The sequence below is a fragment of the Lutra lutra genome, chromosome 4 (genome assembly GCF_902655055.1).
Source record: "Lutra lutra chromosome 4, mLutLut1.2, whole genome shotgun sequence".
NCBI lineage: Eukaryota > Metazoa > Chordata > Mammalia > Carnivora > Mustelidae > Lutra > Lutra lutra.
Genome location: NC_062281.1, coordinates 194,969,778 through 194,996,487, shown reverse-complemented (window position 1 = coordinate 194,996,487; position 26,710 = coordinate 194,969,778). Strand labels below are relative to the sequence as shown.

The 26,710-nt window shown below is 57.8% G+C and overlaps 1 protein-coding gene across 2 annotated transcripts in view; it reads left to right on the top strand.

The window, feature by feature from the left end:
• Positions 1-1,368: 1,368 nt before the first annotated feature.
• Positions 1,369-26,710, top strand: part of AJAP1 (adherens junctions associated protein 1) — a 117,170-nt gene continuing 91,828 nt past the window's right edge. For both annotated transcript variants that reach the window (XM_047728138.1, XM_047728137.1), the window contains exon 1: positions 1,369-1,624. In XM_047728138.1, the coding sequence (XP_047584094.1) occupies positions 1,596-1,624 (29 nt within the window). In that variant the 5' untranslated portion in view covers positions 1,369-1,595. The remainder of the gene's footprint in view (positions 1,625-26,710) is intronic.

Here is a 26,710-nt window from a genome sequence, read left to right as displayed (position 1 = left end):
GAGGCCGAGGACTCGGAACTCTCCAGGACACCTCGGGAGCGAGGGCCTGGCTGAGCAGCGGTTGCTGCCTGACGCTCAGCCCCAGAGGTTGCGGGAGCCTGGACATTCAGATCCGGCCTGGGCTGGGGCAGAAAGTGCTGAGCTCTGACCTGGAACGCAGGGGCTTCTTCCGCCAGGGCTCAAGGCGGGGGGTGGGGTGGGGGGGGAGGCGAGGAGGCGGGAAGAGAGGGACCCCCTAGCCGCAGACCCTCCTGCATCCCCGACTCTGGCGGCGCCTCTGGTGCAGCTCCGCCTGGAGGAAACTTTCTGCGCAGCCTCTCGCTCCAGGCGCCCCCCACCGCCAGTGCTCCCTCGGGAACGCCCCCTCCCCAAATTAGCTCTCCAGGTCCACCCGTAAATGGGTCGGAACCTCAAACTGCTTCGCAGGCCATCCGGTTACCGTGGCAACACCATCCGGCGGCGCCCGGCGGTCCAATCCGAGCCCGCGGCCTCTCCCGAGCCTTTCCCAAGGTGGGGACTGGGACGAGGCCGGGGATGGGGAATGGGTGGCCGGGGACCCCGCCTGATGTGTCGCCGGGGCCGGGCACAGCTCCGCGCGGTGAGGCGGGGCAGAGAGCGGCAGCCGGCGCCGGGCAGGGGGCTAGGGCTCCAGTTCGAGGGGCGGGGAAGACGGGTGACGTGAGCCGGGCCAGGCGGGCGGAGTTGGGACCCGCTCGGAGAGGCGGGGGCGAGCGCGCGGAGAGGCAGACGCGCGGAGGGAGGTGGCCGAGCGGCGCGGGCGGCTCTGCGGCGGGCGCGGTGGGCGCGGGCGGCGGGGCCCCGGGATCCCCGCGCGCCTCCTCGGCGCGGCGCCGCCGCCGCGCGTCCCCACGCCCCGCGCTCCACGGCGCCCTCGCCCCGCGCGCCTCCCGCGCCCGCCTCCTGCCGGCCTCCGGCGCCGCGGCCGTCTGCAGAGCGAGCGCTCAGACGGAGCCCCCGGCCAACTTGAGAGGTGCCGGCCGGCGGCGCACCCCCGGCAAAGCCCCCTGACCTGGCGCCGCGCGGAGGCGACCCGCGTCTTTCCGCGTCGCCGCCGCCCGCACCCCCGGACCGCGCCGCCCCCTCGGCGCGGGGCTCGGACCGGAGGCGAGAGCCGCGCCACGAGACACGCACCGTGCGCGGCGGCGCCGCCCGGCCTCCCTCCCCACCGCCCCGGAGGGCGAAGCCGCGTCTCCTCCGACTCTCACCTCGCGGCCGCAGCGCCGGAGCGCGCCCCTCCCGGGCCGGCCGTGGGCGCCCCCGCCTCGCTGCCGCCTTCGCTGGCTCGCCCCCGGAGGGGCGGCGAGCCCCGCGCCCCGGCCGGAGGATGTGCGCCCCCGCGGGCCGCCCCGCCTGAGCCATGCGCCCCAACGGCGGCGGCGCGCCGGCCGGCATGGAGCCCCGCGCGGCCGTGCTCTGACTCGCTCTGCGCCCCGCGGCCGGCGGGCGGCGGGCGGCGGGCGGCGGCAGACCGAGAGCCGGAGACCGGCGCCGCGGGACGGAAGCGAGCGGGCGCGGGCGCCGCGCAGATGGCCGGGGCGAGCAAGGTCTGAGGCTCCGCTCCCCGAAACGTGACCATGTGGATTCAACAGCTTTTAGGACTCAGGTGAGCGACCCGGCCAGCGCCGGGGTGCGTGTGGGTGCGTGGGTGCGTGGGTGCCGGGCTGGGCTGGAGCGGCGCTCCCCTCAACGTTGCAAATAAAGGGACCCCTCCCCGCTCCCCGCTAGCTGCCGGGAGGGGCCCCAGGAGCTCGGTCGGGGTGCCAGTCCGGAGCTCGGAGCTCCGCGGCCCCGCAGGGAGCGGCCGGCTCTCCCGGGCTGCGCGCGTCTGGGTCGGGCCAGGGGCGCCCGCCTCAGCTCCCCGTGCGGTGGGGCTGGCCCAGCGAGTCCGCGGCTCCCGGCGCCAGCAGCGCAGTGTCCTGGCCTGCCGCCCCGGCGCGCCTCCTCCCCGGGGCCCGGCGGGCTGTGGACCCAGGGCTGGGGCCGAGGCTGCCGGAGAAAGCTAGAGCTCCCCCGGCTCCCAGCTGCCGGCTCCCGGCTGCCGGCTCGCGGCTCCCGGCGAGAGCTTGGAAGGCGGAATTGGAGGGAACCAAAATCAAACAGCCACTCCGCCCTCCCTTCCCCTTCCTCGGGGCCCCAGGGCTGAGCAGGGGCCTCCCGGGCTCCCAGCTGCCCATCCAGCTGTTTGCCGGTGACCTCTGGGCCCGACCGGCGCGCACAGCTGGCGGGCAGCTGGGGCGGGAGACGCTGGGGCTCTGGGGGAGCTCGGGCGGACACCCCCTACCCACCCACGCACACAAACACCCGCGGGAGCGCCCCGGGGCTTGTCTGAGTCCAGACTCCAGGCCAGCTGGAGCCAGGGGGTCGAGCCCGGAACTCGCGGCAGGGGTACACAGGAAGACCCTTTCGGGCAAACTTTGCCCGCTTGCTGTGGAGCTCCGGCTTTCAATCCGTGCCAGGGGCGGCTTAAAGCCCAGTCGTGCGTAGCTGTCCCCTTGGCGGGGCAGGCTGCTTGCAGACCGTCGCCCGCCTGCCGGTGGGGCGGAGGGGGGAGTGGGGGGCTTCGCGGAGCTGGTGCGTTTTGGGGTCCCGGGTTGCAAGCCAAAGCAAGGAGGACATAGGCGGAGGCGGAGAAAGCGGTGCGGTTCTCAAGTTTGTCCACTGGGATGCACTGCGCTCCCGCGCTGGGGAGGAAAGGGCCGCGAGGTACTGGAGCGGTTGCCTGCGCCGCCCCCACCGCCGCCCCATCGGAGCTGGGGGCAGTGAGCGGTAGAGACTCAAGTGCGCGTCCTGATTTTGAGAAATCGGAAGCAGACAGAGGCACCACGCGTTCTCTAGCAGCCTTTGATTTATGAGACGGTCCCCCATGCGGGGGGGTAAAGACTTTAAAACATCGCGTGAAAATTGTCAAATGTTATTATCAGCCTTTTTCTGGAAAGTGGCGTTCCTTCTCCTGGTGGCTGGATCTTGTTTGCCAGCGTGGGCTTTACAAGGTTAATGGTGGAGCGGATCTGTTGGGTATTGGCGCGTCCTGAATCGATCCCGTGTGCTTGGACTAGATAAGGTTGAGGCTCCTGTTCTGGGACGCAGACAAAATGGAGCGAGGGCCGCCTTGCTTGGTGACCCCTCCCGGTGTCCTGCCATCCGCCTCTCAAGGCTTGGCCAGCCCCGGAGGGCCTCGGGAAAGATCTGGGGGTCCCCGCCCTGGCTCTGGGTGCACCTTTGGCTCCCAGATGCTTCTTCCTGAGCTACTTTCTGGCTGCCTGATTTCTGACTGACTGCTGGCAAGTTCCGTGGGTTTTTCTTTTGTTTTTATTACTAAGTTGCTAGATTGAAAGATTAGTACATTTTGGTAAGGGGAAGAGAAGAGTAAATACCATGGAAGGAAACCTCTGTTGGTTCAGAATTCTCGAGAACAGTTCTCTAAAGCATCCCTCAGTGAGAGCTCCTTGGGATTTTGCTGTAGGAAATAGTTCTGTTGGTGATTTTGAAGTTTGACCTTTAGCTTTTTTTTTTCTTTCTCTTCAGTGTTAGCACAAGAGATTTTCTGTAAGTGTGCCTCTAAGGACGAGCTGTCACCTGTCTAGGAGGCTGACAGGAGAGAGCTCTGTCATGTCTGTGAAAGCCATCCCCTGGCCAGCAGAGGTGTCTTGCCGGGAGGGTCTGTGCTGTTCCCCCCTCACACCAGGCAAGGGTAACGGTGACGGAGCCAGGACTGCTTGCCCAGCCCTGGAAATGCACTTCTTCCTGGGAGAAAGCTCGTCAGCTTTGCTTACAAGCCACTCTGTAGCTCCCAGGGTGAGCCCCGCACCTCCCACTCCCCGGCTTCAAACCTGATTTCTCAGGCAGATGAAGAACGCAGAGCCCAGGTCTGTGGAAGGCAGCTGGGAGCATTGCCTGAGCGACAAGCCCTCTGCTCGGGCCCCCGAGAGACAAGGTCCGGGCTGGGTTTTTTGCTGCTGTGTGTGACGGGACCTGTGCATGGAGCCTTTTCTTCTCACGAGGCAGAAACAGATTTCTGTCTCACGGAGCTGTTTTCATGCCTTTTTTGGTGGGAGTTGTTTCAAAGCCCCAAGCATGGATAAAGGTATCTCTTGAAGGCAGCCCGGTCTCTGGACCAGCTGCTCTAGAGCTCAGACATGAACGAGCGCTGGGCCCCGCTCGCAGGGGTGCTTACTCAGCACGCAGCTCAGTCCGGCTGCCTGGCGTTCAAGTGGCCTCGGAGCCTGCAGCCCACAGCACCGCAGCTCCGTCAGGGCTGGGAGTGTGCGAGGCGTTTGCTAGGAGTCCTCCGGCATGCCACGGCCAGCCAGCGCCCCTGCTGCTTCCCAGCCCGGGCTCCTGAGGGCCGCTCTGCCCGTTCTCCCACCCACCGTGGCCCCGGGTGTTTGTGTCTGCTCCGGGGTGGGTGTGTAACAAAGTCATGTGACTCCCTTTCTCCATGAGGTGTTTCGCAGTCCCCCGAGCTCTGGCCAAGCACCGCGGTACCATGTTCGGGCCTCACCACCCGGACCCAGCGGGTGGGCTGCCACCATCCCCGCCTCTGAAGTCCAGCAGCTGGGCAGTGCGGAGGCTTCAAGAGGACAGACAGTCAGACGCTCTGTTCACAGACATCGCCCTCCTGGTGAAACCTGGCTCGTGCCCATTTCCAGCTGCTGCTACCAAATTGATTGCAGCCGGAATCCATCGCGTGTCAGCGGCGGGGATGCTCACTGGGGACAGTGATGCTGGAACGAAGGGCCATCCGGGGAGGCAGCTCAGATCTTCCCAGCACTGGGGCAAGTCCCCCTCCCCTCCTGCCACGCCCACCCAGGGGAGACACAGTCCAAGTGGAGAAGGGGCCGGCGGGCTCCTCCTCGCCCTTCTGTTGGTTTACTGTCATCACCTGTTTCCTTTTCTTCTGTGCGTCCAAGAGGGTGGTAAGCAGGGAGCAGGGCCAGCCAGCTCACAAGTGGAGACAGGTCCAGGCCTCCCCGAGGCGTCTGGCTCTGGGGTTCCGGAGAGGGAACAGCCGTGTCCCCACTGTGACCTGCATCCTCTACACTGGGGTGGTTCAGGTGTCCGTGGCAGTGGTGGTCACCCAGCCTGGCCTTGTCGTCCCCCAGCCTACCGGCCTGGGCGCCAGCAAGATGTTCTGGCACAGGTGGGCTGGCCTGCATCCTGATGCCTTTACTTCCCCGGCCTTCTCCCGGGCAAACTCCACTGCCTGGGCATGTTGATAGAAGCCGCTTCCTAGGCCACCACACCGTGGGTAAACAGCAGGCCCCACCCACCTGGGGCTGCCGCACCTTCCAGAGCCCAGGGGCTCCTGTCTGGGGTTACGTAAGAGTCATCGCCTTTCCATATGGGCGGTTGCCAAGTTTTCTTCAAAGGGCTACAAGTCAGTAGAGACCAAATTGATGTAAAGATTAGCTTGGAAAGCCAAATATATCCTTGATCTAGATTTCCGTGTTTGAAGTCTGGCTCGAGAGGGTTTCTCCTGCCCGATGCCAGTCAGACACGAGCGGGAGGCAGGAGCCGGGGCTTGCTGGAGCTGGAGCCGACAAGCCTCGGGGCCCACTGACTCTCTAAGACCCCCTTCCAGGAACTCAAAGGAGTCGGTGAGTCATAAGGCCGCTGAGTGGGGAGTGGCAGTTACGTAACTCAGATTAACTTGCAGTTAATAGAAAGTCAGAGGCTGCCTCGTGCCCATATCAGGGACCTTGGTGTGGGGGGCACCCCCAGTTCCCTGAGTTCTCTGTCCATGTCAGGGCTGGAGCAGATCTGGCTGCCTGGGGAGGCCTGGCTGCTCCTGCCCCCTCCCTCCAGCAGTCAAGGAGAAAAGGTGGATTTTTCTTCAATGCCAGGTCCCCAATGCCCCTTCCGGAAGAGGGTGCGGGCTTCAGGCCCTGCCGCTGCTGGGGTGGGGGGCAGCTGCCTCACTACCCCCAGCAGCATCTGGGGAGGCTGAGTTAATAATTGGGATGCCTGGCAGGTGCAGAGAAGTGGCCGGCTGAGCTCTGCAAGGGCCCCAGGGACAGTGAGAAGCCAGAAACCCAACATTCCTTGGGGGGGAGGGAGTCTTCATCATTATGAGGCTGTCCCACGGGGCTGAAAGAGAGCCCAGAGCAGGGGCAGCGTGCTGGGGTCTCGTGTTGGCAGAGGCCAGGTCTTGCTGCTGGACCAAGGGGACCTGGTGATGGCGGGGAGGGGCTGGGGCTCACGTTTGCGTTTCCAGCTCCTGCCAGCACTCTGCAGAAGGGTGGTCACTTTATTTCTTCATTTGCTTCCCTCCCCCCGAGAGCAGATTGGTGGCAGCCATGCTGGGCCCATCTGTGCATCCGCCTTACCAGCCTGCCCTTCCCTGTGCTCGTTCTGTCCACTCACTGGGACGCCTGCCACTTGTCGCACTATCCCTTGGGTGGCCAGCCAAGGAGGGCTGGCATGGCAGGGCCTCCTGCCGTTTTGCCCTCTCCCACCATTTCCAGCCCGTGTGGGTGGTTGTCTGGGCCGTGCGGCTGCTGCCGGCCCTCCCTGTGCATGACCTCAGGGCCTTCTGGAGCAGGTAACCTCAGGACCTGGTAGTTGGCGGTGGAGACCCGGGGGGTGTGTCCACCAGAAACCTGTGTTCAGGCTTCCTGACTGACGCTGAACAGGACTGTGGGCCCGAGAGGGCAGGGACGGAGTCTCATTCTTCCTTAGCCCTTGAGAAGAGAGTGTGGTACAGTCCCTGCTCGGGAGATGTGTGTGCAGGAGCAAATGTGCTTTCTGCCTGGCACAGTGCCCTGGCTTCATCAGTCTTGCCCTGTGGTCACTCGTCCTTAACTCCACACTGAGGCTTGGGCAAGGAATTCCCTGCCAGGGCCCACCTTGTGTTCAGGCCCTGTCCTGGCCCAGACAGACAGAATGCTTCTTCCACCTCCCTTACTGGTGCTCACGTTTTCACCATTAGAGAGTCTTTCCTTTGCTGTGAGATTTAGTCCTGTCTGGAATGCAGATGTGTTTAGGAAAAAGAATTAGTTCAGCAGGAGTGAAAGCACCTGAATTTTAAGTGCTTGGGAGGAAGAATGGGTCTAGATGGGAAGAGAATGTGGAGGCAGGTGGCACCGGTGTGGGGTTGAGGGGAAGAGGACCAGAAAGGGAGGACAAGGAGAAGTGGGGGGAGGGTGGCTTGAAGCCAAATGCCAACTATTGGACTGAGTTCTCCCTTCCCGTTGGCTTTCTTGGGGACGGGGCAGATCCTACACCTACCCGGGACCAGAAAGACGTTAACTCGAGACAGAGCCAGTTCATTTGCAAGGGAAGGTTCTGGTCAGTACGGGAGTGCACAGGCGGGCAGGCGGGGAGATGCTGAGGACAGGACAGGCAGCAACACATCCACACCTCTGGCACCTTCGCTCCTGCCCCAGATGGGAGCTCAGAGTTTGCGTGGTACTCAGAGGGAACACGTCAGCTTTCCCTACACGTGAGGCTGTAACAGACACACAGCGTTTCGTCAGTTTCAGGCGTGTAACACAGCAGTTTGCGAGATGATCGCCGGTGATACCTAGCTAGCATCCATCCCTTCACACGGTTACAGAATTTTTTTTTCCTTGTGATAAACCCTTTTAAGATCTGCTCTCCCATCGACTTTCAAGTATGCAAAACAGGCAGCTGGCTGGCGGTTGCTGCGATGGGGGGCAGGGTGGGCAAAAGTGGTGAACGGGGTCAAAAGACGCAGACCTGCAGTTATGAAGGAAATAAGTCTTGGGGTGTCGGGCACAGGTTGGGGCCTCTGGTTAACCACACGCGTCCGCCTCAAAGGTCTGTGTTACGTGGAGAGGAGGCTCTGATTTCTGAGTTTACTCATTTGATCTTTTATTTTTTTTATTTTTTTTTAAAGATTTAATTTATTTATTTGACAGAGATCACAAGCAGGCAGAGAGGCAGGCAGAGAGAGGAGGAAGCAGGCTCCCTGCGGAGCAGAGAGCCCGATGTGGGGCTCGATCCCAGGACCCTGGGATCATGACCCGAGCTGAAGGCAGAGGCTTTGACCCACTGAGCCCCCCAGGCGCCCCGACTCATCTGGTCTTTTAGGCACACATTTGACTCCCTGCTCAATGCTTGCAAGCCTGGGGATGGGTGACTGTGAGCGGATGTTGTGCAGAAACCCGGAAATGAGAGGGTTTCTGCCCCGGGAGACTCCACCGTGCAGTAGTAGAGGGGGAATACGTGCGGGGATAAAAATGCTGTTATCGGAGTGGAGACCAGCAGTGGCCAATAGAAATATTATATGGGCCACATTTGGGGTGCTCAGAAGCCTCGTGGGGCTGCTGGTTGTCATATTGGACACTTTCCTGAGGAAACACAGAAGTGAGAAAAGTAAGCGTTTTCAAGCCCGCTGCCCCTCCTCCCAGCCGATGTCAGGCTTGGCACCGTTGCTGTTACTGTGAGCTCCCAGAAGGGCCAGGCAGTCCAGCGCTCCTCCTCATTCAACAGTGGACATTTGACATTTGCTGAGTGCCAGATCTGTGCCTGGTCATGCCAGTGCCAGAGACAGAACATCGAGCCAGGGCCGCAGCCGCCTCCTTCAGGCCAGCGGTCTCATGCCATTGGTTCAGGCCAAGACCAAGTTTCTTCATACCTGCCAGAGTAGTTCCCAGATGGGGCTGTCATGAAGCACTTTGGGGAACTTGAGGAGGGAGTGACAGAGCCTGCTTACTTACCACACAGGTGTCAGAGGTTAGGGGGACAGTCAGTGGAGGGGTAAGATCAGCACATGGAAGAACAAGAAGCCAGGTCACCTTCTAGAAGGGAGAGCTGACCTCCTAGAGGGACGGTTCTAGGGTTTTGCCTCAGGGTGTTCCAGAGCCAGCGTACATGCACTAGACCTGACCTGAGTGTGGGGCCTCTGTCCTCTTTCTTGCACTCAGCAGTTACCACCAACGTGATGCCAACGGTCTGTGCCACCCTGGGCCTCATGGGAGTAGGAGAGATGTGAATTGCCAAGGTCTGATTCCTACGGAGACATTTAGGAACCTTGTTCAAGACATAGGTGTGTGGGGACGTGAGTATGAGTGTGTACCCATGTGTGGTGGGCACTTTGGGGACCTGTGGACATCGGAGCACCTATATTAGGAGCTCCACGTCTAGGTGAAGAGAACAGTCTTTAAAACAAAACTCCTCCTGTAGAAGGAAACTTGCTGTGTTAACTGGAGTGAGAGTCCAAGTGAGAAAGGATGGAGGGCGCCGCATCCGAACTTGGCTGTTGACCAACAGAAAATGAGAAAACTTAACAAAATATTAGCACACAAAATTCAGCAATATATAAAAAGAAGCATATACCATGGCCGAGTGGGGTTTAGGCCATGGATACAGGGATGGTTCAATATTTGAAAATCAATCACAGCAATCTATCAGATGAAAGGCTAAAGAAGAGATATCGTAGAATCCTCTGCATTTGATAAGATCAGCACCTGTCCACGAGAAGGACTGCCAGAAAAACCGGAACAGAGGAGTACTTCTTCAGCTTGATAAAGGACATATCCAAAAGCCTACAACTACATTCACACTTAATGCTGAGAACTGGAAGCAGTTCCCCCTGAGATCAGAAACAAACCAGGGATGTCTGCTTCGACCACTCTTACTCAGTGTGTGCTGGAGGTCCTAGCTGGGGTGACAAGTGCAATAAAAGACATCCAGAAAGGAAGAAATAGAACTGTCCCTGTTTGCAGATGATGTGATGGCCTACATAGAAAATCTCATGTAATCTGTTAAAAAAAAAAAAAAAAAACTTCTAGAACTAATGAATGAGCTCAGGGAGGTTGGAGGAGACAAGATAAATGTGTAAAAATGAATTCTGTCTCCATCTGTTAGTAATGAACACATAGACACTGAAATAAAAAGTGCAGTGCCTTTTACAATCACCCCCAAAATGAAATATTTCAGTGTAAACCTAACAAATCATGTTATGCTGCTGACTCACATGCTTGGAGGAACGTGGTACTGGTGGAAGAGATGAAAGAAGGTCTGTGTGATGGAAAGTCATACCATGTTCATGGATGGGAAGACCCAACGAAGGAGTCGCTTCTCAAAGTGATGTAGATGTTTAACACAATTCTTATCAACATCCCAGTAAAATATTTGCTTGCATAGGTAAGGTTATTCTAAAATGCATATAGGCAAGCAAAGAGACTAGAAATACAAAAACAGTCTTGGTAAAATTATAAAATAATAATAAAACGAGAGGAATCGGTCTGATGATCAACATATTACGTAGCTGTCCTATTGAGACGGCGTCACGTTGATGGAGGGATAGATAGATTAAGATTAATGAAACAGAGCTGAGAATCCACAGATTTCTACAAATATGCCCAGCTCATTTTGGATAAAGGTGCTAATCCAGTGGAGGGAGGATGGCCTTTTCAACAAATTGTGCTGGAACAAGGGGACATTCTCAGCCAACAGCAAACAAACAAGAACCTCAATGTTTTTTTTTTGTTTTGTTTTGTTTTGTTTTTTAAAGATTTTATTTATTTATTTGACAGAGAGAGATCACAAGTAGACAGAGAGGCAGGCAGAGAGAGAGAGAGAGAGAGAGGGAAGCAGGCTCCCTGCTGAGCAGAGAGCCCGACGCGGGACTCGATCCCAGGACCCCGAGATCACGACCTGAGCCAAAGGCAGCAGCTTAACCCACTGAGCCACCCAGGCGCCCCAAGAACCTCAATGTTAAGTCTCATACCTAATACCAAATACCAAATTAGTTCAAAATTGGTCCCATGATTAAATGTAAAATGTAAAACTAGAGAGCTCTCAGAAAAGAGAAAGAGAAAAAAAAAAAAAACTAAGTAGAAGGTATTCAAGATGTGCTACTAGGCAGAGAGCTCTTTGACTTGCCACCAAATCATGATCCATAAAAGGAAGAAATCTGATAGATTGGACGTCATCAAGAATTTGTAATTTTCTCTGTGAAAGACTCATCCAAGAGGGTAAAAAGACACTACACACTGGGAGAGAATATTTGCAAACCACATAGTGACAGAGGGCCAGCATCCAAAAAACCAACACGTCTCAAAACATAACCCAATTAGAAACAGGTGAAGGCCATGAAGGGGCGTTTCCCCAGAGGGGGCAGTCAGGTAGGCAGAAAGCACATGGAAGGATGTTAGAGAAATGCAGGTTAAACCCACAAATAGCACCGCTCGTCTACGACAGGAAGCAGCTAAAATAAACAAAACTGACAGCGCCAAGTGCCGACAAGGATGTGGAGAACCTGGTCCTCCTGTGCTGTCAGTCACGTGGGAAGCGGGACCATGTAGGGAGCTTCTCACTCCTGGGCATTGAGACCAGAACCATGCAGACATGTTCACCCAACACCTGCACACACCCGCGTTGGAGCAGCTTGAAGTGTCCTCGTCTCAAGTTGGAAAGAACCCAAATGCCCTACAGTGGGCAAGTGCTTCCTTCACTCCGTGGAGCGGTGCTCAGCGGGAGCAGTGAGAGGACTGTCGGGACGCCCAGAAACCTGGATGAGTACCCGGAGAACGACACTAAGTAGAAAAGATGGTCTAGAAGTTTGTGCAGTATAGGACGGCTCCTTGATGTGCCTCAGGGTAAAACAAGAGAAACGAACAGGGTGGTCGCTGCTAGGGGAGACGGTGTGGGTGTGTCGGGGCAGCACGGGGGATCTTCACGGTGAGGGATCAGTGCCGATGTCCTGCTATATCTTTGTACCCCAGTTTCCTAAAATGTTACTGCTGGGGGGTCCAGGTTAGTGGTGCAGGATTGCTCTGTGTTACCCATTACAGGGCTTGTGAATCTACAATTAACTTAAAATAAAAATTTAATTAGAAAACGGGTATTCTCTACTTATCTGCCAAAGGTTAGCGTCCGATTGTGTGGGGGGTGTGTGTGTGTAACTTGAAGGCATGGTGTACTGGGATTTAATGACAGTCAGGCACTGTGGGAGGGGGGAGGGGGTAAAAACATGGCTTTATGGAATTTGCTCTGTTGTGGTTCTGCCACTCTTTTTCCGAATGCGAGATACAGCAGCATGTGAGCGTTCAGTGTTGCTAATGTTGCCAGACCCACCACCAGTGACAGTAATAAATGACCTGGCGCCTAATTATTGGATAAGAAGAGCTGTCCAGATCCTTCTATAAATCAGGTCAGCTCTGAAAATAGAGCAGCCTTTTTGGGGACAGTCCCACTTTCCTACCCCAGCACATAGGGTAGCTTCAAGACCGTGCTCTGAGGATTTTAAGTCAGATGCAGGAACAATTGGCTTCTGGTTACTAGATCAGGAAGACACGGGCCTCGAGTTTGTGAAGGTCTGGAGCGTTGGTTGGTGGCTTTCCTGCCTTCATTTCCTTTTGGTCATTACAACAAAAGAGCTGCAGGGTGCTGTGTCTGCACATGTGCGCGTGGACGTGTGCGCGTGCACACTCTGTAAATGCTTGTTGGACGGAGCTGGTTACTGCAGTGGGAAGCTCTGCCTTGCACTTGTCTATGAGCTCCTGAGACCCCATGGACTAGACCTGCTGATTCTGTCTTTCCGTCCCTGCAGGTCCGGCTGGGAGGCGCCGGGCCTCAGTAGTTCCCGACCCTGTCGAAGCTCTCACACCCCAGAACGTCGTGCTAGGTGACCCAGACACTGTGCCTCCTCCCAGTCCAGCCTCAGGACCCTCATGATGAGGCCGTGGAGCGGCTGTTGTAGCTCTGGTTTTACGAATGCAAAAGAGGAAACTGAAGGTTGGAGAGGCTAAGTGATTTTCCCAAGGTCACACAGGCAGTAGTGGACAGCTGAGACGTGGACCCAGGTCCGTGGACTCCTAGGCCCATTCGTGCTCTTCCCACTGCCCTCATGGCTCCTGTGTTTTATTGAAATCTCCTCCTCACTCCTGTGGTCAAGCTATGCGCTGCCCTTTTGGGAAAAACAAACAAACAAACAAACAAACAAGGAAAAGGCAGGAAACTAGGAGGACCCATCGGCTGTGACATCAGGCCAGCACTTTGAGGGTCTGGTCCTTGTGTCCAGCTCCTGCTGGAGTCGCAGGTCCTTCTGGCAACCGGAGTTTTCAGTGGAAGTTTCTTGGTCTCAAGCAGAGATTACTTTGTAGCAAAGAATTGATGAAATGTCAGGAAGGCATGAAAACATGTCTGTGGCACAGATACTGTTACTCAGGCTACTTGATAATCAAAAATAAGTGTGTCATTAAATCCACAGGGCCCCTCTTGAGAACGCTTGTGGGATGATGCCGCCAACGTTAATGAATGAGCACGGTGACGCGGCTGGGCTCCCGCGACCGACGTCGGGGCCGAAGGGTCATCGGCAGCGGGCACACGCGTGTGTGTGCCTGCGTGTGTGTGCATGCTTGCTTACTGGAGGACGATTTATATTCCCTGACATTCACCCATTTTAAGTGTAGGATCCAGTGATTTTCAGCAAACGTGGCATGTGTGCGGACGCTTTCGTCGAGCCGGCGAGGATCCCCGGTGGCATGTACAGTTAACCCCATCTCCGCCCCGAGACTCACGCAGCCGCTGATGGGACTCTCGTCTCCGTAGATCTGCTGGTTCCGGGCCCTCCCTGGATCTGCTGGTTCCGGGCCCTCCCTGAAGCCGGGAGCACGGCACGTGCTGATGGTACGGGTGGCTTTCTTCAGGTGGCCTCACGTCCTTGAGGTCTTCCTCGCTTTCCGCGTTGTTCCCGAGGGGCCCCGCGCTGGCGGACGGGCAGGTGGTCGGGCCCCTCCCTGGCTGGAGAAGGCGCTTGGCTCCTTTCGACTTCGCCGTTCGTGCACGCCGTGCCCCTGCCGCCCGGTGTCCTCGGTTGCCGCAGATGGAAAGGCTCTGAGGGGCTCAGAGAAGCCCTTCGCCTGACGAGGTCAGTGGGAGTGCTCGGGGCAGGGGCCCAGGACTGCACCTCTGGGTTTGGATTTGCTCCTTCTCTTCACTCTCAAGGAAGAGCTGGCGACACACGGGCCGTGGTCTGTTTGTTCATTTTTCATTTGATAAACGTTTACTGAGTGCCAGTGGCGTCTCGCCGTGGCGCTGCGTCATGGTGAGATGAGGAGGAGTGTGAAGCTTTCTGTTCTGCCTCGGTGTAGAGGTGCCGCGAGCAGGGGGGACGTTGGACCCGTTAGAAGGGCTCCGGGCGGCCCTGGGCGCAGTGCCCGGGCAGGAGGAGGGCCGTGCGGGGCCAGGGACCCGAGTGGAGGGGCCTGGCAGGTGGTCCTGCACACCCTCCCCGGCCCCTGAGCCTCTCTCTGCTGCTCGAGGGCGGCGTGGCCCACGGAGCCTGAGGGAGGCCGCCGTGCCTATCTCCGACCGTGGCTTCCTTCCAGTGGCCAGTGGTGCCGGGAAGCCCACCCTCACGGGGTGCCTTGTAGCCGAGGGCTCTAGGGTGTCTTGTTAGATGAGAGAGTCCGTGCCGAGTCCATGAGCATAGGACGTGCTCACAGGAAGCTTCCCTGGGGGAGAGGGTAACCGGACGGAGGATGCCCCGCGCAGGTGCCGGGTGGGGCTAGTTCCAGGGGAGCCGGGAGCTTTGAAGAACCTGATTTGCTAAAAGGAAAAAAAAATAAAGCAAGTATTTACCACTATGGGGGAGACAGCACACTTGCTGGTTATCCCCGAGGCTACGTTTCAGGCTGGGGCTGGAGGAGGCTGGGCTCCTGGCAGCCCTCCCGGGCTAGTCCCCAGCACAGCGACAGGAGTCGTGGCTGGGCTGGCCCTGGAGGGTCTTGGCTCCCGGGTGCCAACTTAGCAGCTGGCGTCGAGAGCAGGGGCTTCTAGACCTGAGGCTGGCGAGCGGATGGGTCATTCCTTCCAAGTCCCGTGTTGAGGAGGGTTCTGAGCTCTTCTTAGGCTTAGAGAGAAGAAGAGGCCTCGACCGTTTGTGGTGTCTGTGCTGGGATGGGGGCGTCCGCGAACTCCCCCTTCCCCAGGAGGACGGAGGATGGGGCTGGGGAGCGGCCATGGGCGGAACACCTTCACGGAGGCTCCTGGGATCACAGCGTGCCAGCACACTCCGACGCTTGACGCACGGTGCTTATCCCTGCGACACTGCTCTGACGGCGGCAGCGTTGAACCGCGTCCTGTGCCCTGAGGAGGCTCAGAGAGGTTGAGTGATTTGTCTGAGTCACACAGCAACGGGACGGCAGAGCTGGGACTCCCACCCAGGCCGCAGGGCTCTGGCATCTCGTCGTTACACCCAGCCCTTCCTGCTCTAGAAGACAATGCATGGGTGTTGGGTGTATTTAAGGAGGGTGACGTCCACTAGGCCCCGACAGGCATCAGGGCGGGGGACTGGAGCCCAGCATGGAGGGCCAGGGTCCTTTCTGCCTGGCTCAGTGTGGGGTTAGGATACAGAGCTGGAAATGGCACGTCCTGACCTTCATGTGCCCTGAGTCTGGTAGGAAAGGTGATGCTTCTGCAGGGCCCATCCAGCCACAGAGGTCTGCCCATGTGCTTGTGGGGCCAGGGCCCCCGCAGTCAAGCCTGCCTGGGGACCAGCTGGGTAGCCACGGAGGAAGGAGTGCAGCCCATCGGCTCCGCCCCAGGGTTGGGCGGAGGACCTCCAGACTGTCCTCTCCTGCTGGGGTGGGCTGGGAACACTGTCCTTATACAGGTCAAGGAAGGCCCCAGGGACGTAAGGGCGATTTGGGTGGGGGGAGCAGCTCAGGTCCACACCCACTTCTTTATTCCTAGAAAGCCTCTGGTGACACTGCACTTGGCTCTCCGTGCTTCCGTCCGGGCGTCTAAGTCACGTAGCTCACCTTTCGTGAGAGCCCAGTCCCTGCCCTCCTAGACCTGTGACCAGAAAGAAACCTCCGCTCTGAACCCCACCCCCACATTGTTGCAAAACTCCGTGTTAGGCAAAGGTGAAGAAATTGCCCAGGGACGCCTGATAGGCTTCACCGACCTGTAAGTATTATTTTTTAAAACAGACTTTACCTAAAACGGGTTACCGGGCAGGGACCGTTCTCTCTCCCATATCGCCATGAACCTCCCCAAGCCCCAAGGCCAGCCCTGTGACAAAGGCCTCAGCCTCCAGACCCGCTGAGAACCCTGTTCCGACACTCGCCGAGGACTACGTACTAACAAGGAGGGAAAGAGCCCACCTCGGGGTCCTCTTTCCCTCACTCCCCTCATCCCTGTTCCGCACAAAAATGCAGGACTGAGCCCAGATGCTGGAAAAAGCCGCGCTTCCTGCTGAGGGACACGGTGGCTTTCAGATGCAAGGATTCTTTAGGGAGCCAATTATGCAAGACAAGAGTAAGCATGTTTATTTTTATGACACCGCATTTCAAAATCCCAGAAAATGTTGATGGAGTGGCCCCATTAGGCGCCTGGGTCCCCCCTCCCCGTGCTGTGGTTTCACACCCCGCAGGTTTGCGGGGGGCATTTGCAGGCTCGCGGTTAAAGCTCCGCACTGGGCTAATTTACTGCCCGTTACTACCCCAGAGGTCTCTTAGCTCCCACACATCCAGGTTCCTTTTTCCCTCAGCATTTTCCAGGCGAATTTGATTCACTTCACAGAAGCCTGATGCTCGGAAACCTGGAACCCCAAGCTCGCTCCGATGGCATCTGTCCCTCAGGTTCTCCTGTCTAGGGCGATGAGGGGGGGGTCAGGGCTATGGTTTCCCAGCGCCAACCCCCCAGGGGCTGCCCAGGATTGCAGCCGAGGCTGGCTCTGCACCTGGTGGGGCTGATGAAGGGTCGTTTCTGATGCCTCCATTGAGCAGACAAAGATGGCACGCTCCCTGCGTGCAGCGGCTGTGCTGGGCGTGAAGATGGGAGGACCCTCCCCTGGCCCTGCAGGATCTTTTAAGGGGCGTGGGGCAGAGGGGCAAATGAGATTTCAGGAGCCGAGGGGAAGAAGCATATAGCAAGTGAGCTGGAGTAAGCAGGAAGGCTTCCTGGAGGAAGTGACACTCGACCCCATCAGGAAGGCCGAGTGGAAGGAAGCTAGGTGCGCTCAAGAAGGAGGGTGCATCCAGGCAGAGGCAGCAGGATGGCTGCTGCTTAGTGAGTGCCTCTGGTTCGGGTGCCTCCCAGGGATGCGGAGGCCCCCAGCAGCTCTGTGACCTGCCGAAGGCTTCCCGCCTCCTGGCTCAGCAGGGAAGCCAGGTTCCAGGCGAGGCGTGGGCAGAGCAGGTGCATTTCGGTGGGTCTGCAGGTGCTGCAGAGCTGGGGAGGGAGGTGCCTGTGGAGCACCAGAGGGAGGAGCCTGGACAGGCCGGCCGACTAGAGCGTGGGCACCTTAAATGCTAAGCCCAGGACTCGGGCTTCGGTCCACAGGCTGGGAGCCTCCGGAGGCCCCGGGGGAGTGCTGCTCCAGTGCTCTGCTGTGTTCGGGTGGAAAGGAGAAAGACCCTGGGGAGTGAGGTGGGGAGGAGAGTGACCCGTGAGAGGCAGGGGTGCTGGCTGACTGCAGAAGCCCCCCCACCCCCAAGCAGAGCCTGCTGCCCCGGCCAGTCAGTGGGGTCCTGCGCCAGCCCCTGCGAAGGCCCCAGGAGATCCCAGGTGGTGAGGGGCTCAGGCCAGGCAGACAACCTGGCCACATCCCTCAGTCAGAGAGGTGGCTGCCTGGCCATCTTCAGCCAGTCCTCACTCGAAATTACTCTTAGGAAAAGTACTGACTGGAGACCACACAGGGACAGCACACAACTCCCTCCAACCACCCACTCCTCTTTCTGTCCCTTTTCCTGCATTTTTTCCACTCTTAGAGACCTCTCCTGCCCCTCCCCTTGGAGAAACCCATCACCCACTTGGGGTATGCCCAGCTCATCCTGCCCACCCTTAGGATGTACGTTTGCATGTGGGAAAGGACCCCGAGACACAGGGTGATCAAACAACACCATCAAGTCAGTGTGGAGGTTTCGAGTAGAGTAGGGGAGGCTCTGGGGGAGTTTGTCTCCTGTCCAAGTAATGTGATCAGGTGGCAGCTTCTTCTCTCACCTCTGGTTCCAAACATGTGCGGTAGAAAACCTGAAGTAGCTTAGGACGAGAGCTGTGTGTGCACGTGTGTGTACCTGTGTGTGGTGTGCACCTGTGTTTGTGAGAGAGTGTGTGCACACAGGCATGTGTGTTCACGTGTGTGTGGTGTGTGCACGTGTGTGTGGGAGAGTATGTACATGCATGTGTGTGTGCACGTGTGGGAACCTGTGTGGGGGTGAGAGTACCTACATGTAGGTGTGTGTGCATGTGTGGGGAAGGTGTGTACATGCAAGCGTGTGTGTGTGTGTGTGTGGAGGTGTGTGTGTGAGTCAGTGACTGTGTCTCAGTTTCTGGGTGTTGGTGTTGTATAGTGTGTGTGTGTGTGTGTAGTGTGTTCAGGTGTGTGTATGAGTCTGCGTGTGCTGTGGGGTATTTGTGTGTGTGGAGTATGTGTGAAGGTGCCTTTGTGTCTGTGTCTGTGTCTGTGTGTCTGTGCGTCGTGGGGCTTATATCAGGGTATCAGTGCGTCTGTGTCAGTGTGTCTGAGTCCACATCTGGGTGTATATGTGCATGTGTGCACATGTATTGTGGGGTGTGTGGTGTGTGTGTGTGTGTGCAGGTGTGTGTGTCCACGTCTGTGTTATGGAGTGACTGGGGCAGGGCAGGTGAGGGGCTTCAGTGGACTCAGAAATCACCTACGAATGAATCTGTGCCCGTTCATCCGTCGCCGCCAAGTAGTTCGGAACCTGATTAACAAAATCTCTTGATATCCCTCCAAGGTCAGAAAGTGTCATTAGCCTTATTTCGCAGATGGGTAAACTGAGGCATTGCAGGGTTCAGCAGTGTTTCTAAGGCCATGAAAGGTCAGCAGAGGGGCACCCAAGGACTCCGAGAGGGGCCTGACCAGACCCCCGGGAGGTCTGCTGTCCTGCCACTGTCCTGGGTGGGGACACCTGGGGAGCACAGGCACATCCTTCCTGTGTTCTGCATGTGGTGTGTGTCCTGGCGCCAGGTGCCCCCACCTGGGAGATGGACTGTGTCCAGGGCTGATGTCCCTGGGGCACAGCCTTCACTGGCAGGCCTTCTTTCTGGGCTCTGCACTTTATTATCACTCACTTATTTCTCAGTGACAGAAAAAAGTCCAGGACATCTCTGAGAGTCAATGGGGAGGTGGGCTTCATACCCCCCCATAATCTCCCCCAGGCCCTCCTATCAATCTGAGACCCCGTCTTGTGTAGGAATTCGAGTCCTACTGAGTCACAGCAGGTAGACTTCATGTCAGTGGCCATGGACATATTTAGGTTTCACAGGGGCTCAGACTGATGTGGGGGAGCCAACAGGAGGGACCCAGACTCAGCCAGCAGGTGGGATCCAGACTCAGTCAGCAGGAGGGATCCAGACTCAGTCAGCAGGAGGGATCCAGACTCAGCCAGCAGGTGGGACCCAGACTCAGCCAGCAGGTGGGATCCAGACTCAGTCAGCAGGAGGGATCCAGACTCAGCCAGCAGGTGGGATCCAGACTCAGCCAATTATTCTGTTTATTTATTTATTTTTTTCATTGAGGTGTAATTCGTGTAACATAAAATTAACTGTTTTGAAGTGTCCCCGTCGGGGCGGTTTGTACATACACGGCCTTGTGGTGTAGCCGTCAGCACTTGCTCCTTCCAGAACGCTCTCCTCTTCCTACAGGGAGGCTGGTATCTGTTCACTGTCGTTCCCCACTGTGCAGTCTGCTTTCTGTGTCTGGATCTGCGCATTCCGGACAGCCTTGCGAGTGGAGGAGCGCTGCACGGACCTTCTGTGCCCGGCTTCCATTTGCATGCGGGCGGCTTTGAGCTTCAGCACACCTCGGGGTATGTCCCCTTCCTCTGAGCAGCCGAGCACTGTGCCCTCCTGCGCAGACCACACTTCGTTCCCGACACGTCCATAGTGGACATTTGGGTTGGTCCACATTTTGGCTGCCGTGAACATGGTTGTGTGTGGGTGCTGTGCGGTGCCTGCCTCCGTGCTCGTGCCTCTGGCACTGGCTCTGTCCACAGCCGCTCCACGTGCGCCTGGCCTTGGGAGGCTCCCCTGCTCCCTCCCAGCCTGGCTTCCTCATCCGAAGGACGGGGGATGGAGGTGCCACCCCCCCCCCCCCAGGGCTGGGGGGATGGGACTGCAGGAAAAGCACAGCCCAGGGCCTGGTGCGCGCCGGTGCGGTGTCTGCTCGGTGACAGCCTGCCCAGCCCCCCACCCCGTCACTGAGCAGACAGGCCTCTGCTTTGCCTGTGGGCTGGGCGCTGGGCGAGGAGCAGCTGTTCTGTCTTTACTCCTAACACATCCCCAGGGAGGAGGCTCGGGTGAGAAGCGGCACTTTTTATAAGCTCTACACTAAAGAGGGATTATGAGCCATTTTGGGAATGGATTAAAGCAATTGCCCCTGGGATGAATCTTATTCTCGGTGACTTCTGCTTTCCCCTCTTCCTGGACCTCAAAGCTGAGCTGTATGGTCGACTGAAAACCACCTGAGCCGACGTTTATCCCTTTAGCCAGAAACCGGCCCAGACCCTGAGGGAGCGTGGGACCTCTGTGACCCAGCCACGTGCCGTGAACTTGCAGCTTCTCTGGTGACGGCCCGGCGTGTTGAGCCTGTCGCTGTTCATTGAGAGCAGCATCTTGCTGGCACAGAAGCGCGGTGCCGTGCCGCCTGCCGTCGGCTCCGGGGAAGCTGCTGCCCCTCCCCTCTGGCACCCGGTCCCCGTGGAGTCTCCCCGCCAGCCTCACCCCTCCACGGTTTCCTGTCCCAGGAACCCACTGGGCCCCCTGTTCAGGAAGACATGTGAGACCGGGAGCAAACCCGGATGAACTGGAACGTGGTTTTCCAGAGTGTTCTTTTGCCCTCTCCCTTCTCGGAGGGGGGTAAGAAAATGACCACAAACTTAGTCCCTACTGGGGATCAAAGTTTCTGGAAAGCAGCTCCCAGGGACGTCCCGGCGCGCGCGCTGTCTGAGAGCACCCTGAGCTCGAGCCATCCGTACTTCTCGGTGGAGACGGTGGTAGTAGTAACACTTGCTGGCATTTCGAAGTGTGCATCACACTTCCCATGCATTGTTTCCGCTTGTCTTCACAGCTGTGAGGAGACTTGGGTGGTTTTGCTCACTTTGTATGGTGGAAGAAACTGAGGCCCAAAGTATACTAATGATACTAATGTAGCGACATCACGATGATGGTTCTCAGAAAAGTAGCAAAGCACCGGGATGCCTGGGTGGCTCAGTCGGTTGGGCGTCTGCCTTTGGCTTGGGTCTTGATCTCAGGGTCCTGGGTTCAAGTCCCGTGTTGGGCTTCCTGCTCAGCAGGGAGTCTGCTTCTCCCTCTGCCTGCTGCTCCCCTGCTTATATGCTCTCTCTCTCTGACAAATAAGTAAATACGATCTTAAAAAGAAGAGTGGTACAACACCTAACCAGGAGGAGGAATTTACGATGTATTACGTAGTGTTCATGCCTCCTCCGGCTTTACCCGCAAACCCGCCCAGAGCACTGGAGCCTGGGTCCCCTGTCTAACAGGTGTAGGGGCCCCCCGTTCAGGATGGTCTGCCCTCCTGAGCTCACCCCGGGAATGGAGGGACGGGCCCTCTCGTAGGTCTTGCTGCCCTTTCTGAGCACCTCTCCTGGTCTGTGCCCCATCACATCCCCGTTCCTCAAAGGACGATGGTATTGGACATGGAAACCCCGTTAACTGTGCTTCTAATCTAAAAGATATTGGCCCATTATTTTTCCTGCTTTTGTAAATCCAGAAACTGAGCAAAATTGAATCCCTGGGTAACCAGAAAATGTAATTAATGGAACACAGACTTTCACAAGGAAGCTGGTTAGAGCCTGCTTTCATTGTAATGATCTAACCGGGGACCTGTGGTGTGGACCTCCCACCTGCACTCAGGTGCCTGCTAAGAGCGGAGACTTTCAGAAGCGAGTGCTCTCGTGAGCCCTGTTCTCCCGTCTTTGGTAAAGTCCTCAAAGCCCCCTCACCCTCTGTCCGGGGGCCCCCTGGGGTTGGGTGCAGGGGGTCTGGGAATCTCTGGGCTGCTTGTGAATCAAGCGATGATGGGGGGGTGGAAGGAGCTGTCGGGGGTCACATGGGCCTTCCCTTATGGCTGCCGGTGTCCCTGAGGTTCTTAGACCCCCATCACTGGGATGTAAAAGACCTCCAAGCATACCAAACAGAAATGCACCAGCCTGGCCCCCAGGAGCCTCGGAGAGCCACACTCAGCCAGATATCTTTGTCTCGGGTACATTATAGATGGGGGCTGTTCCTGCCGGCCGCACCCATGTGCCGTGGGCATGCAGCGGACCCTGCCCTGTGCTTCCAAATGATGGTAAACCTCTCAGCCTAGGAGTGTGGGGACAGAATGTCCAGCACAGACTCCCCAGGAGGCCCCAGAGCAGCCATTGCTGGGGCCCAGAACCCAGAGGGGAGGGTCCTCCACCACAAACACCGGCTCTCTGCAGAGTCACTTCCAGGGTTGGGGTCACACCTGTCCAGTGCTCACTGTGTCCCTCTCTCATGGGTGAGGCGGTGGGTGGGGGGCATCATGAACCCTGCGTGGTCCTACCCCAGGTTCCTGTGTGCTGGCTGGGGGGTGACACCGCGTCCTGAATCTGTCCCCTGACTCAAAACAGGGGCGGAAGCCCAAGTAATTAAGGTCACTAATCAGTTAATCCGAAAATAGGGAGATGATCCCGGATTATTGAGGAGGCTCACCATAACCACATGTGCCCTTAAACCCAGAGACAAAAGAGAGCTGGAGAGCTGCAGGGGTGAGGGCAGAGATGGCAAACACGGCAAGGACGGGATGCATCTTGGAGGGTGGAGGGCCTCAGTCCCGAAGCCGGAGGGACTGGAGTCGGCTTCCCTGGGGTCCCCAGGAGAGGACGCAGCTCAGCGGTGCCCCGACGTGAGTGCTGTGACCCCGAGCAGAGGGCCGGCCATGCTGTGCTGTGCAGCCCCACGGACCAGGAGCTCGTGAGTGGGCGCTGCTCTGAGCTGTTGAGTCCGCGGTCTCTTGTGGCCCAGCGGCAGGTTACAGGCACAAACACATCAGTCAATGAGGTGGCCCTGCTCGTCCGGTTTTCCCCCTGTCGCCTTTCCTCCCTCTGCACTCTGTGTTCCAGATTTGGGGTGCGGTGGGGGGTCCATGAGACCTCTCGGCACTGTGGGCTGTGGACACACAGCTGTAGCTGGAAGCTGTCCCCGGAGACGGGCACACCGGTGGCTCTCGGCCTCACAGTGGACCCACTGGGGTGTGAGTTCTTGCTCTGCCTCATGCGTCGTCAGGGACTGAGTGGACGCCCCACCCACGCTCTGGCCTCTCCTGCCCCAGTAGAGGCTTTATTAGGATGACCAAGGGGAGGGGAGGCTCCCGAGGGGGAGCCCAGAAGTTGAGGTCTCCATGAGAGGCGTCGAATCGCATGGCCCCCGGATAGGCCTGCCAGACAAAATACAGGATGCCCGGTTATTTTAATTTGTGCCCCGTTATCATTTAATTTCTGACAGCAAATACTTTTTTCGTGGCAGGCATGTCCCAGTTTCTGCATGGGATGTTCTTATACTGAAAAAAAAAAAAAAAAAAAAAAAAAAAAAAGAAGAAGAAGAAGAAGAAGAGGAAAAAGAAAGGAAAAAAAGAAAAGAAAGCCCTTGTTTTTCCGAAATGCAAATGGGATTGGGCATCCTGTACTTTTATTTGCTGAATTTGGCTGTCCTGTTCCCAGAGACGGTGAACTGGCTGAGAGGCTGGGGTAGAGCACAGACCGTAGACAGGGAGCGGCCCTGGAGACAGGATTCAGGGGAGCTGTGTGGTTATCAACCCTTCTCAAGGTCAGGGGTCAGCAAACTGTGGTTCGAGGGGCAAATGCCATGACGGCCTGATTTTATAAATAAAGCTTTATTGGCATGTGGCCGTGTACACTCGTTTGCCTAGTGTCTGTGACTGCTTTTGTGCTCTGAAAGACAGAATTGAATGGTGTGACCGAGACCCCAGCCAAGCCTGCAGAGCCCAAGACGCGTGCTCTCTGGGCCTTTCTGGGAATATTGACCGATCCATGCTGTGTGGTCAGAAGTTAGCAGGAAAGCATTTAAGTGCTGGGAATGGAAGGAAGGACTCAAGTCAGATACGGGGGTGCACAGTCGGACCTGGAGGGCCCCTGGCTTGGCCTCCTAGGGCACTGGGCAAAGGCTCCTGGCCGCTGGTCCCAGGGCCCCCGCTCCCGGGGCTCCGGTTCCGTGGGAGGCCCTCAGAGCTTCCTTTCTGGATGGCACGGGGGCAGGGCAGAGGCAGCGGCCCCCACCCTTCTCTGCCTCCCCACCTCCGTATTTTGGGGTCTCTGGCAGAAAGTTCTATGCAAACAAAAGCCTCATTTTATCTGTGGCCTCCTATTTCTGTCGTGTTGCGTACTTGGGCTGCTCCTTCTCGACATTCAGCATTTTCAAACACAGAGTCTGTGTGGGGCATGAATCACCGTGCCGTGTGGCTCTGGAGATGCTGTCCTGGGTGCCGGCCCGAGCATCTTCCTGCGGGCAGGAGGGGGCTGTTCTTTCCCGGGGGGCCGGGCGTCAGAGCAGCAGGCCTGGAGGGAGGGGACAGGACCCACACACAGCCTGCACCCTCCTTCCCGGGCCACTGTCCCCCCCGCCGAGCTCCCCAAGGGCAAGCCTTGGCGGCATGCCTCTGTGCTGTCGGAGACAGCTGTCTCCAAGGGTACCCTCACTCTGATACCAACTCCAGTGTTTGGGGGGTCCCCGGACGTCTCCGCCTCTCACACCAGCTTCAGCATTTGGGGATTCCCAGGACCAACCTCAGGTTCAGTAATTTGCTAGAAGGACTCACAGAGCTCAGAAGAGCCCGTGCTCCCAGCTAGGGTTGATGCCAGGGACGGATACAGATTAAAATCCGCGAAGGGAAGAGACGCACCGAGTGGGGTCCAGGAGGAACTGGACACAGACTTCCAGCCCTCGGCCCCCATGGAGTCGGGACGCCTCGCTTTCTTGGTGACGCTGTGTGGCAGGGCCCAGCGAGGGCCAGGGAAGCTCAGTGGAGTCTTTGGGGGCGAGGTTCTCACCACAGCGTGAGCACAGAGACCGAGTTGACTGCCCACGTGGCTGACCTCAGTCTCAGGGCCTTGGGAGGCCGAGCAGATGCCATGTGACCCAAAGCCTCCACTGCCCGTCACGCTGCTAGACTGTCTGTGGCCAAGACCCCCAGAAAAATACGGACCCTCTTATCGGGTAGGACATTCACGGGCCTGGTCACACGTCCTGGTGGCCAAGGCCAAAGGTCAAGCTTCTTTGGGCAAAGTTAAATTCTTTGCCGCCCCACGTGCCTTCCACTGGGTCCAGGATCTCGCACAATCTTGTTGTTGATGATGATCAAACCAGCAGAACACTGCCCCAAAGGTCTTCCAGGCAGAAAAATGGGAGAGAGGAGAGAGGAGCATCTCCATTCATCAGCAAGACATCCCGGGGCATTCGGCGCAGTTGCTGCTGAAGAAGCATCTGGGCCGCTTTTCCCACTGGGACCCGGACACCTGCCCGGCAAGGAGGCCTGCCCCATGGCTCCCGGCTCCGTGTCCTCGTGTGGGGACGGCCCGTCCCACAGAGCCCCCACGGCGCTGCCCCTTCTGTGGCCTCTGGACACTCGGCATGTGTGAGGAGAGGATGCTTTTCCAGGCCTTTCTGCTGCCGCAAGATCAGTGGGCCCGAGCGTTTGCCTCCTCACTTCAGTCCCGGTGCCTGTGTATTAGTCACGCTCCTTCAATTTCCTCATCTCCTATGCACTTGCTCGTGTTTTTTTTTTTTCTTCCTTTTTTTTTTAAGCAGTTCCAAAAAAAGATGATTTGTGTGAAGGCAGTAAAAACTGAGTTTATTTACAACAAATGCAAGCTTCGGCCCAGGATGCCAGAAGAGGCCGCTGGCTTCTGGAATGTGCCTGGTTTCATCATCGTTATATGAAGCTGTGCTCCTACTGGCTGCGTGAGACCCTGTCCCTTGCTGCTGTCCTTCCGGGCCCCTCATGTGCACTCTGTGACTCTGTGAAGTCAGCTTCCAAGTAACATACATGGATGAGGGGAAGAGAGAGAGAGAAAGAGAGAGAAGGAAGGTGGCTCCTTGGGGAATCCAGTCCTCAAAGCACCTGGACTCTGATCTGGGCCGACGGCGAGGGAGGCCGAGGACGCTGGGCCCCCCACCCATCAGGCACCCAAGCTGTGGGGCAACGTGGCCCGGAAATGGGTCTCCACCAATGTCAGCACCAGGGACCAGGCGACAAAAAACGGTAACGTGAGAATTTCAGCCTCTCGATGACTGTTATCGGATTTGCTGTGAGTAGGAAGCACCAGGGCAGTGGTGTTGGCTCCAGGAGCTCAAGAAAACCCTACGGAAGCTGCTCTCAGCAGACGTGGGCAGGAGGCTGGGCCTTCCCCAAGCTCGTGGGGGAAGGGAGTCGGGAGAAGAGCTCTCCGGCCCATGGAGGAGTGGCTGACGCTGGGGTCCTTACCTGGTCCTGGCTCCTTGGGCCTGAAGATGCCGGTCCTAATGCAGAGCGCGCCGGCCGCGGCGGTGGGCTGGACCGTGTCCGGGAAGGGATGAGCTTGTGGAAGCCCCGTCGGGACAGGTGGAAAGATGGCTGTGGAGATCCCGAGCCACATCCACCACCTGCTGTTCCCTTGCAGAGATGAGCAGGACAAGCCAGAGCCACAAGGAGCCGTGGAGAAAACGTCCTGGAAGCTGGAATGACTCTCGGGAGCGCCCACCGCTCAGC